The 13346-nt window shown below is 38.2% G+C and overlaps 1 protein-coding gene across 1 annotated transcript; it reads right to left on the bottom strand.

Moving 5' to 3' along the window:
* Positions 1–953: 953 nt before the first annotated feature.
* On the bottom strand, positions 954–2767 carry LOC140880158 (lignin-forming anionic peroxidase-like). The gene is made up of 3 exons (XM_073284340.1): positions 2285–2767; positions 1986–2151; positions 954–1537 (listed from the first exon to the last, which is right to left on the bottom strand). The coding sequence occupies exons 1-3, from the start codon at positions 2696–2698 to the stop codon at positions 1143–1145; spliced, it is 975 nt and encodes a 324-aa protein (XP_073140441.1). The 5' UTR covers positions 2699–2767; the 3' UTR covers positions 954–1142.
* Between the last annotated feature and the right edge of the window lie 10579 nt (positions 2768–13346).

Below are 13346 nucleotides of genomic sequence, written 5' to 3' on the forward strand. Positions count from 1 at the left end.
TTTTGATGTCTGTAAGATAACTAACAAATTGGTTAAAAATAGTTATTCTTATTTTTATTATTTAATTTTGAAGTTTTAAGATAATTAAAAACTTAGTATGATATCTGTTTTTTTTTTATATTTGTTTTAAATAATTTAACATAATATTTCATTTACAAGTCAAATTCATACTCAAAGAAGTCCAATTTTTTTTTTCAAGAATCTGAATCGGAGTTCTTGTTTGGATCATTATTATTGTTTTAGATATTGATACTTTGGTTTAATTTTAGATCTAGCTATTCGACAACATTTTGAAGCATTGGTATGTGTCAATCAACAAATTAACATGTATACATGTGTGAGTTGAATTGCGCCTGTCCCATTTTGAAGCTATTCGACAACATTTTGAAGCATTGGTATCTAGCTATGGAACCATCATGGCATAAAATTATATTGGATATTATTAGTATTTTTTATTTTACGAATATTGATTTTTTGAGTGATAAATGTGAAATGTATTTAGTGGTGGGGAACTTAATGAATAATATTGCAAAACACCCAAATTAAATTTGTCAACGAATAAATGCCAGAAATCACGTCAATGTCAATTCCTCAGTTTATTATAAAAAATAATAACATTATTAAAATGACGGCTAATCATTGTTCTAGGTCAAAACATTGAGTTGGAAATTGGCATCATCAACTATTCTTTTCATCTTTATAATCATTATAATCCTGATTAGAGGGAAATTAATAAGAGGGAAACAAGAGTCCAATAAGTAATCCGAAATGATCTTTTATGAGTATTTAGGCCTTCAATGATTTCAATAACTATTTTATTTTCTCTATGCTGATATCTTGTGTAAAGAAACAATATCTACGATGTATCAGTAATTCCATATATATATATATATATATATATATATAGTTTCATTCAAGAAATAGCATTAATAATATAATGATAAAAAAATTAGGAACACGAAGTTGTTTTTATTACAAACCATTGAACAACCTCTTATTCGATTTACACTTACACATGAAGACAAATTATATTGTAGTCCACAACCAATACATTATTTGAAAATGGCCGGATACAAACACAGGGGAAGTATGAAAATCCTATACGTACGTATATGTGTATGCGGAGAGCTAGATCAACTTAATTAGTTGATGGAGCTACAAACCCTTCGGATGATTCCATTTGTTCCGAGAAGCGGGGAAATATCACTCATTTTGACCATGGCACTTGCAAAATCATTCGCGAATGTTTGAGGATTACTGTTGTATTCGGAAACAATACTGTCTGCCGATCCACCGTTGAAAAGAACTTGATCCGAGTGAAGAAGTCCTTTTAGTTGTACCAAATTCTTGAAGTAGTTATTATCAAAGGAAACCGGCGTCACCAGATCCAGCGGTGCCAAGTTGTTGTCGCTGCCGCTTTGAGGGCATCCCCGTCTACGTGTGCTGGCGAAGCCCGGATCTATGCGCTCCGAGGTTCCGTTGCTGTAGATACGAGCTCGGAACGTCACGCATCGAGCTTGGCCTATTGTATGTGATCCTGCACATATATATTATAAATGTAACGCATATAATATTGATTTATATCATGTTTTCAAATTCTTTGTTGTGTTACGTTTAATATTATATTATTTTATGTCGTATTAGGCAATTGGTCGTGTCTCGTGACCATCATTGGCCGACAAGGAACTATGCCAAAAGGGCGAGCTAGGGGTGTGGAGATTTGATAATATCAAGCTGACCTTAGCTATATTGTACCGAAGAAATAATGATTATACAAATCTTAATCCAAAGACCAAGACCATCATATATATATATATAATAAATAAAGTCATTTATCTTCTTTTTTTTTAAAGATAAAATATCAGGGATTCATATTTACGAGTGACCATTTTTTTAGCAGAAAACTCGTATGGTAGAAAAAATATTTATATTTATATATATATATATATATATATATATATTTGCATGGCGAGATTGAATATTACCTGATAAGGCTACCATATCTCTTTGGTTAAGTCCTTTATTTGCGAATCTTGATATAAGAACGTCAAGATTTGAAGCAGGACCAGGAAGATCTGAGTTTGCTTGTGCACGATTAGCAGTTGTTGAATCCCTTCTCCCAAGTTTCACTTGCCATGTTGGACCTCCAACCTTTAATTAAGTTAATTCATATTTATATATAATAAACGTTAATAATTTTGATTAATGTCAATCGATGCATTTTATATCTGACCCAAACGTACGTACAAATTATATATATATATATATATATAGTAATACTTACGAGAACTGATGAATCGCGGGCGGCTACCGCGAGTACGTCAGCACAAGAAACGACTCCAGGACATATAGCCTCGACAGCACTCTTAGCAGCTTCAATGACTTCAAAGCCTCGCACAGAACCAACGTTAGGGAAAGCAGTTCTCTCACTTTGACTGGCCGTCTCATCGAGTAGGAGCGACGCGTCGCATCCCTGGACGAAGCAATCGTGGAAGAGGAGACGAATGATGGAGGCCGCCATGCGACGTTCTCTGGACACGGCTTGTCGGATGGAGTTTTGGATGGTAGTTAGTGCATTTGGGCACGTTGTGGCGTAAAATGTTGGGGATAACTGTGCTTGGCATGGCATGTTATACAACAAAAATACAAGTGAAATAAGCTTCAAAAGCTTGCCAAATGAACTCACGGAAGCCAACATGATTAAAATCTTTTTTTAAAAAAGATTTTCTTAGCTTCGAGAAAAATCAAAGGATTATTTGATGATGGATCACAAAGGGTTTAGGCTCTGAATTTATAGGGAAAGAAAGAGTTGTACTTCAATTCGGCTATGTACAACGCGTATATAGTTGATTTTTTTTAGAACAATATTTTATTCTTTAATCACTTTTACCTAATTTCCCTTTTGAAAATTACACTGTTAAGGTGGCTACGTTGAAATGCATGAATTAACACTTTATGCAATTGTAGATATGCTCTAGAATTAATATAAAATATTATTATCTTTGAATTGATTTTCGTTTTACAAGTTACAACTCAAACTAACTATAAGTATGTTATTATAGATGGTACGTAAATATAGAAATACAAGTGTTTAGAGACACGACAAAAAAATTATCTAGAAGTTAATTATTTTAATTTCTTAAATTTTATTCAAATTACTTTTGAGAAAAATAAATGTATAATATTGGTAGATATTAATTATTATACATCAATTAATGATCATATATTCATATGCCTTTCTGTTTTTTTTTTAATTTTCTTTAAAAGGAATGGTCCTGTAAGATTTTATTTATTCAACTTGAAACTCAAAAACATAACGATTGGAGTTGGGAGTTTTCTCCACTAAAGAGCACAACTTCTTGCTTGGACAGGACTTGTTAAACACATTCCAAACATAATCATAATATTTTCACTTTTCCTTATCTACTTTTTGTTCTGCTAATTATTACATTATTTCACAATCTTTACATAATCATTTCAATTTTTAATATTTTCTACATATCATGTCAACGTTCAAAGTTTATATCCAAAATTAATTACATTGAATGATACGTACTGCAAACTTAATTGTTAAGGTCTTTTCAGTAAGGAATAAAAAATGAATTGTCTCGAGTAAATTAAGTGAATTGGTGTGGGAACTTGCACTTCCGCAGCTTATTTCTATATCAATTAGTTTGGTGTGTTGGATTAGGTCTTTGGTTTGATTTTATATTTTAATTTTTTTGAACAAATCTTTGGTTTGAATTTTCATCCCATTCAACTATTCAAGGGCATCATTTGAACTTTTGTTTAGTCAGAACTATGGATTTGGGCATTTTGTTAAAGTCTTCTTAATGACAATTTTATATCTAAAGCATTAAATAGAAGTTGGAAAAAACACCTATACGTACTTAGGTTGTCTGTCAAACTTTTTTGGACGTACTCAAATCATTTATTATTATAATTATTTTTTACTTATACGACTTATGACATTGGACAATAATTAGCATGCACTACAATATAGTCAATAAAAGCTTAATATTTTTAATGGCATTAGAATTCACAACTTAATTATTATTTTGGACGTGCACTAGATAAATTTCATGTTAACACAATACTCTAAAAATCACGTCAATCAAATAAATAACATTAGATAATCTCTATCGCACAAACTTACTTAGGAAAACATTGATAGAAGGAATCAAATTTTTGAATATTTACCAAAACGTTCACTTATTTCATCAAGATAGACGCTCCCGTAAATACGAATTGTAGCTTAATTACAAGTTATAACATAGAGAATTAAAGTTTAGGTAATGGGAGTGTCAGGCAAACTTTTTATTGTGTGATGTTTAACTCGATTAAAAAAGTTTGAGGAAGCAGGGGGACATTCAGTCGATTCACAAGTTCAAACTACGTCACAATTACTTGTATATGTACACGTTACTTATGAAAAATTAGATGATGAAGAGATGTCTACAGATGATGAGATTACTGTAGTAATAGAGTCAGACCATGATAACTTGGAAAGTTTTGATGATTATGATGCAGATTGTGATGACTATTGAGTTGTATGATTGATGATGTAGCCAAAAATCACTTGTAATCTACACGTTGCTTCCGCAAAGTCCGGAGTATGAATAAGTCCTTGTACGTTCTCTTGAGAGATCTTCAGTGGGTTGTTCCTACGTCACAAAACAAAGTCAGAGCAGCTCCGACGCTCAAGTCAGCGATTACTCAAGGAATAATAATCAAGAGTAGAACAATATAGTGCTTAAGAAAGTGTGTACCTTAATAATGAGGTGACTTGAGCTATTTATAGATATTCGGAGAGTTTTCACGGGCTTGAGCCTTTTATGGGCTTTTGTAGAATTCAGAGCTTGCTTGATTTAAATATATATAATATTTAAATAAGATTGGGCCTCAAAAATATTTGGAGTGGACCTTCATGATTGGGCTCAGGCCCAGTTGAATTTTTAGGTATAACCTATCATAGCCCCCCCCACTATCGGGCGTCGCGTGTGTGGAGAGGTCCGAGAGTAGAATTTTTACCGGAGTATTGTCAAAAATTTAATTGGCAAGAACTAATATTGAATTTATAATAGTAGTAGGACTGTGATGCAATGAAATTAAAATCCTGGAAGAATAATAATTACGGTATAATTGGATAGGAATCAAAGTCCTACCAGAATATTAATTATAGAAACCCAGTATAACTCCATCAGCTACGACTATTATAAATTCAACACTGCTGTATATTTTTGTCACAACTTACTAACTTAGTTTGAACTTTCTGAGTTGTGATTGCAGTATTTGCATGCCGATACTTAATAGCAAAGGTCAAATAATCTCATGACAGGTAAAGACCAATTCTCTCCCCATGTGCCTTTAATTTTGTTAATACATACACATTGTTCTCTCTCCTCTATCCCTCTCTCAACGTAAAAAAGATGAATATACTGTGTTTGTATATGTTGTGTGGATCCTTTCTATCCAATCCTCCACCATCTCCTGGGACCATCGGTCGGCCGATGGCGGCGACGGAGGCTAGGAGAGCAGTAGGCGATGGCGTGTGACTCTAGAGAAGCAACAAGCGTCGGCGATGCAGATCCAGAGGGAGGGAGGCGGCGGCTTGGCTAAATCTAGAACGAGGAGGAGAGGCGGCGGCCTGGCTAGACCTGGAGGAGAGGGGAGGCCTGGCTAGACTTGGAACGAGGAGGAGAGGCGGCGATGCAGTGCGAAGAAGGCGGAGGTGCGGCGCTCTCAGACTCGTGATGGAGGCGCGGCGGCGCTCTCAGACCTGTGATGGATGCACAACGGCGGCGATGCTGCGGTGGCAGCGGCGACTGGGCGGCGATGCTGCGGTGGCGGCGGTGACTGGGCGGCCATCCAGCGGCGGCGGCGGCAAGGGCACGACGATGAACTCTTTGGGCCGTGAGAGGGATGGATAGATACACATATACACACATATGCATATACAATATATCGTGTCTTTATTACTACTTTGCAATTATTATGTGTTTATACTTTTGATAATAATTATTCTATTGTTGTTTAAAATTATGAGAATTTGATTTTCCTACATTGAACTCTCTTATCAAATATTAAAAATATTATCACTTGATTAATTATATCGCAATGTGTAAGAGAATGAAGTATATATATATTTTTAAAATATATATATTTTTGCAGGACGTCCGTTTCGGGGCAAGGTATTATCCTTGTTGAGGGCGAATCGGAGTAAAAATTTATCTGCTCGCACGGAGTATAGTGACAATAGTGACTTTGAAGAGCACGTTCCTCCTTTAAGTGATTTAGACACCCTCTTTTCGCGTGATCCGAAGAGTCCGACCCCCTTAAAAATTATTAATAAATTTGACTATTGTGAAAGGAGTAGATCCGGAGATTTATCGGAGGGGGTTGAGGAGTGTGTATTGGGAAATTCGAAATTTCAACCTCATGCGAGAAACTTGACATATTGACAAAACATATTATGAAAATTCCAAAAAAAGAAGATTCTTGTCAGTGCCCTCCTGCGGGATATTTCGCCGTTTACTTGGAGTATTTTAATTATGGGTTTTCGGTTCCTCCTAATGCCATTTTGATAGAAATTGTTTGTAGGCTTGGTGTGAGTTTTAGTCAGTTGACCCCAGGGGCTATCCTTGTATTTTCATGTTTTCTCCGTAGAATGAGCGAAATTCAATTGATTTCGACTACGGAGCTATTTTTCTCGCTCTTCGTGGTGCGTCGTTCTATGCACGACTCTTATATTTATTTTCAACCTCGTGTGGACTGTAAATTTTTATCCCGTTTTTCGTCTCCAAAGAGTGCGTGGAGATTGGAGTTTTTTTACGTTTGGGATTATAGTGGGGGGGTTCCCATGAGTTGGAGTCCGGGGCCTAGAAAAATCATACTTGGTAAAACTCATCGCACTTTGCAGCTTGACTGTCGATCCTTAGGTCTTTTTGATGAACTAGTCGATCCTAGGAGTTTGGTTCCTAATGGTAATGCTTTGTCCAAGTTGAATTTTGATAACTGTATTTTGCGTCTTCTTGGGATTCTTCTACTCGTGTTAATTTAAAATTTATTAAATTTATTTATTGATCATTCTCTCTTTTCTCTTTGTGTTTGTTTGTAGGTGACAAAATAAGTTTGGCGGAGGTTCGCGCTTGCATAGAGAAAAACGAGAAGACTTCGTCAAAGATGTCGAGAAAAGAGTCACCAATGGATCGAGGTAATCATAATTCCCAAGGGATTTCAAGGAGGAGGAATTCTCCCGGGCCATCCGACCGTGTCAATCGTTTTGGTCCTCCATCTAGAAATACTGACGCTCGGGACCGAAGGAATGGTGGTAGAAGAAATGATGCTGACCGTGATACCCGTATTAGGTAGAATGATAATGGTAGAATAAATCCAAAAAGAAGACGTGATGATGAACGAACAGTTCCTCCCGACACCCATGAGGGTCGCCACTTGTTCTTGGAGGGTGTGAATCATAGGAATAATGCTGGCTATTTTTGGGATTTGAAGGATCCAGAGATTGGTTGGAGAACCGGAGCTAATCACATTGGAGATCACGACAGGTTGCATCTACTGCCTCAGCCTACCAAAGTATTAACTCGGTCTCTTGCCTCGTCTGCCTTCCAGGTATATTATTATATGTTTGTTACTTGTTATAATTTTTATGTAGTAAATAATAGTCTTTATCTATGGGTGTTTACAAATTTTATCGTTTGCTCACACTTTTCAATTTCGAGAAGAGAGGTCTCAAAATTCCGAGAAAAAATTTGATGACGAGATGACGTCCTTAAGGGGTGAGTGCCAAAGACTTGGTGAGGAAAGCACTAAGGCTCAAGATGATTTTCTCAATTCGCAAAAGGAACTTAAAGAAAAATCCAAAAAGTACGATGCCTTGTGCAAGAAGATGGAGCAACTTAAGGGGAAATATTCCCATGAATTGGAGACCGGAGAGAACTTTCTCAACTCGACAGTAGGCAAGAGTCTTTTGCGAAGTACCGGAGAAAAAACGATTGAAGGCTATCGAGCATCCACAGTTTTTAGAGATGAAGTGATTCAGCGGGCGATTGTTATTCATGATGAAGTTGTAGTGGATTGTCGCAAAGAATTGCGAAAAACACAATTAGTTCCGGAGGAAATTATTATGAAGATTTATCCTAAAATTCCGGAGCCTAGGACTGCATTTGAAAGAGTTGAAGATGACTTAGACCCAGCCTTAGGAAATTTATTGGGAGGTCTGGGTGATGAGGAGATGATCGAAGCTTTGCGTTCGAATTTTTAGCTTATACAATCAATAATGACGGTGTGTGTCGAAGCTACATGGAGACTACTCTTTGGAGCCGTGGAGCAGTTTAGCTTTTATTATTTCTTGCCACTTTTGGGCAAAATTTATTTTTGTAACAAAGTCAAAGTCATAGACTTTGTCTGTTCTTTTTGAGTAAGTAAGTAGTTGGTGGAGGAGCAAAGGAAAAACAATAATTTCTTTATATATATATATATATATATATTCAATTTTGTCGATTATCATATCTCTTTTGTATTTTGAATTTGCTATTGCATACTTGTTTGATGAATAAAATACTATCGCTTTAATATTGGAGTACTTGGGAGGGGATCAGTCTCCCAAGATTTTGTCTCATGGGAAAGTCCTAAACCTACTTAGTACGTGGTGAGGTATCCCGGTACTTATAATATTATTATTTTGTCTTGAACTCTTGCAGCGCAATAATTTCAAATGTCCCATGGGGCTGGCCAAGCCTCTTATTGTTGGAAATTTTTTTTTTTTTTTTATGATTGCTAGGGTCTATGACGTTTACATCGTAAGTAAGCGTTTGTAGTAACCCAGATTCCATTTTAAGATAATAATATATTAAACATGATTAAGGGTTAGTAATTTCGGAGTATTATTGGACTTCGGAAGGGAAAATGGGCTTTTGACTTTGGGCCGGATCGGAAGCTCCGAACCCAGATCGGAAGCTCCGATCCTGGAACGGAAGTTCCGATCTCCAGCTGCCAGCAATGCTCGATGACTCAGTCACGAGTTTTGACAAGTGTTGAACGTAGAGCAGATCGGAAGCTCCGATCACCCAATCGAAAGTTCCGATCCTGGCGTGTCTTGCATGCACGCAATGAGCTGGATCGGAAGCTCTGATCCCGAAATCGGAAGTTCCGATCCTGGCCGGGAGTTTTGCCTATAAATAGGGCTCGTTCTTGAAATACGAATTTCCGAGTTTCCTTCTACAGTTATATAGTGTGAGATATACACTTGAGGGCCCTATCGGTTATAATAGAGATTCTGGAATAACCAAGGTGTGGTTATAGTCATCCGGGACTAGCGACTTCAAAGGGCTAACTACGGACGAAGGTATGGTCCAGGAATCTATTTAAGTTTTGGGAGTACTTATTAGCTTAGTTAAGGCTTATAGAATTTATGTAGTGATACGGTGAACTTTTGAATATAGGCTTGGAACCTAGGATCCTATTATACTTGAACTAGCCTAGAGGTACGTACACATTGACTGAGATTGCCAGCGAGTATACATGTTTATATGTTGCATTTATTTGGTATTATTATATGGCATGATATATGATTTACCGCTTTCTATATTCATATGTCATGTGCATATATACGTTGAGCCTATACCTTGTTATACCTAACTATAGAGCCGCTCATCTCTATACTCGATAGTCTGTCACTGAGAGTACCACGATGGCGGAGGCATTTATGTCTGTCTACTCTGGTGTACTAGACGAGTGTGGTTGCACCCAGAGGTTGATCCGTGTAGTGGCAGCACTCATGTGGCGCCGGTTCTGAGCATGACTTTTCAGATGACCCTGTACCAGTCATCATGTTGCATGCATTATATACATATGTTTACTCATGTTTATGTACTGGGCGTTAGCGCTCACGTCCTAGTTGTTATCTTGGACACCCTATTCCATGGGGCAGGTCGCAGGATGGACGGAGCTGGTAGTTCAAGGCAGGACTAGGGAGCAGGAGCCTTGAGGATTTTATTATACAGCATGATTCGATATTTAAGTTTTTGATTTGGTTGTATCACTACAGATTTAAGCTTGGATTATGATACTAAGCTGATATGTAAATTATGGTTTTGTTTCCACATGTTTTACTCTGTTAAGTTATTTTCTGTATTAAGTTTAATGCATGCTATTAGTTGCCAGTTAGTAGGTGATTCCATGCAGGGTCTCTACATTTTTGGTATCAGAGCATGCTTAGATTTTGGGATTAGTACTTGGGATTTAGTTTAGTCTTGAGTAATTCTTGCGCATTTAGGATTTTAATATGCAATTCTTTTCAGGATATGACTGACGAGAGTCACGGTAGTGTTGGCCAGGGAGGTGGTCATCATCATCGTCATCACCACCATCATGATGATCAACATCGTCATCATGAGGGTAGACGTCGCTACTCTATCAATAATTTCATGCAGGTAGGACCGAAACCCTTGGTGGGAGGCGAGAATCCTGAACAGGCAAGGAGTTGGATGTCTAAACTCGAGAGTACTTTTCGTGCTTTTGATTGTACTGAGGATTAGAAATTGGAAGTTCTAGAATTTGTTCTAGAGGATCGAGCACGTTTTTTGTGGGATGCCAAAGCTGCTCAGGCACGTATTCAGAGATGACAGGTGACTTGGGGGAATTTCTGTCGGGAATTCCAGAAATTATATTTTCCTCCGGCTGTTCGCCAAGCACGATCTATGGAGTTGCTTACTCTGAGGCAAGGATCAATGACTATTGATCAATATCAGCAACGATTTCTTGATCTGCTACCTTTCAGTCCTCATATCAATGAGAGTGATGCATCGAAGTATGATATCTTTCTACAAGGTTTGAACAAATATATCTACTCTCAGGTTGTCGTCTGTGATGACCCGGTATCTTTTGAGACTTTGGTGAACCGTTTCCATCTTGTGGAGACTAGCAACAGGCGGGCACAGTTGATGATGCCAGGACAGCCTAGTGGATCTTTTGAGTCTCGAGCTCAATCTGTTGTGCAATCTGGACCTACGTCTTCTTCTACTCCTACTACTTCATCTGGATCTCGTGGTTCACGAGGTATGTTCCGTTTTGGGAAGAAGAAGAAGAAAGAGGAATTCTGTAGCCATTGTAGAGGAAAGCATCCTGCAGCTTCATGTCGGAGAGCTACTGGTGCTTGTTATATTTGTGGTCAGCAGGGACATCTGCGAAGAGATTGTCCTCAGCGCATGGGTTCTGCTAGTGGATCGGGATCACAAGTTGGATCTCAGGCTTCTACTTTTCCACATCAGTAGCCAGCACCACAGAGTTCTTCTGGTTATCGTCCCCAGACTCAAGGGCAGGTGTTTGCTCTGTCTCAGGAGCAGGCTACAGAGGGAAGCGATCGCATATTGGCAGGTACATTTTTGTTATGTGGTATTCCTGCACTTGTATTAATTGATACTGGAGCATCGCATTCCTTTATTTCTAGTCGCTTTGTTAAGAGATATAGATTACCTTATGTAGCATTAGATATGGATTTAGTTGTATATACTCCGTTGGAGCAAGAGATAGTAACTAAGCGTCTAGTGATCAGTTGCCTTCTGGAATTTGAGGGTAATGTGTTAGCAGCTAATTTGATGATATTAGCGATGGTAGATTTTGACTGTATCTTGGGAATAGATATGCTGACTTTGTATCACGCTACTATGGATTGTTATCAGCGTCTGGTACAGTTTCATCCGGATGAGGGTGATAGCTGGTATTTTTATGGTGAGGGTGCGCGACCTCCGATGCCACTTGTTTTGGTTCTGAAGGCAATTTATGTCTTGAAGTCAGGTGGGGATGGCTACCTCATCTATGCAGTTGATATGTCCACGAGTAGTACGGGTGTTGATCAGTTACCCGTTGTCAGCGAGTTTCCTGATGTATTCCCTGATGAGATTCCTGGTTTTCCTCCGATGCGAGAGGTTGAATTTGGTATTGATTTACTACCAGAAACTACGCCTATATCCCGAGCGCCTTATCGTCTAGCACCATCAGAGATGAAGAAATTGAAACAGCAGTTACAGGATCTGCTTGATAAGGGATATATTCGTCCGAGTGTTTCTCCGTGGGGAGCACCTGTTTTGTTTGTCATGAAGAAGGATGGATCGATGCGATTATGTATTGATTACAGGCAGTTGAATCGTGTCACCATCAAGAATAAGTATCCTTTGCCGCGGATTGATGATCTGTTTGATCAACTACAGGGTACTTCTGTTTACTCGAAGATAGATCTGATATCTGGTTACCATTAGATGCGGGTACGAGACTCAGATATATCTACGACTGCTTTTAGGACCAGATACGGGCATTATAAATTTCTGGTGATGCCATTCGGTTTGACGAATGCACCGGAAGTCTTCATGAATCTGATGAATCAGATATTTCGAGAGTATCTGGATAGATTTGTCACCGTCTTCATTGATGATATTTTTGTCTATTCTCATGACAAGGATGAGCATGCACATCATCTAAGGATTTTTTTACAGACGTTACGAGATAAGCAGCTGTATGCGAAATTGAGCAAGTGTGAATTTTGACTTGATCGGGTAGTGTTTCTCGGTCATGTGATTTCTAATGAAGGGATATCTGTTGATCCTAGTAAGATAGAGGCAGTGCTGAACTGGTTTCGTCCAACGACGGTTGCTGAGATTCGTAGTTTCTTGGGTCTAGCTGGATATTACAGTCGGTTCATCGAGAATTTTTCACAGTTGGCCAGGCCTTTGACTCAGCTTACTCGGAAAGATGTTGCCTTCATATGGTCCTCGGATTGTGAGGAGTCATTTCACGAGCTGCGTGGACGTCTTACTACTGCACCTGTGCTAGCTCTACCTTCTGGATCAGGAGGTTATGTTGTCTATACTGATGCCTCTGGTCAGGGGTTAGAATGTGTTATGACACAGCATGGACATGTTATTGCCTATGCTTCTCGACAGTTAAAGATGCATGAGAGTAATTATCCAGTACATGATCTCGAGTTATCCGCCATAGTATTTGCGCTCAAGATTTGGAGGCATTATCTTTATGGCGAGAAATTTGAGATATTCATGGATCACAAGAGTCTAAAATCACTCAGGCGGAGTTGAATATGCGACAGAGACGCTGGATGGATCTTCTGAAGGATTGTGATTGTGAAATCAAATATCATCCAGGTTCTGTTAATCTTACTGCTGATGCCTTGAGTCGGCAGGTGAGACTTTCTGCACTTCAGACTAGTGAAGTATCTCATATGATTCAAGAGTGCTGTTCATTGAGTTTTACGCTCAAGCACAAGAAAGGGAGAAATGGGATTCGATTGTATACTATTTTGTCTGAGCCAGCATTGTATT

Source organism: Henckelia pumila, chromosome 2 (genome assembly GCF_033568475.1).
Source record: "Henckelia pumila isolate YLH828 chromosome 2, ASM3356847v2, whole genome shotgun sequence".
Taxonomy (NCBI): Eukaryota; Viridiplantae; Streptophyta; class Magnoliopsida; order Lamiales; family Gesneriaceae; genus Henckelia; species Henckelia pumila.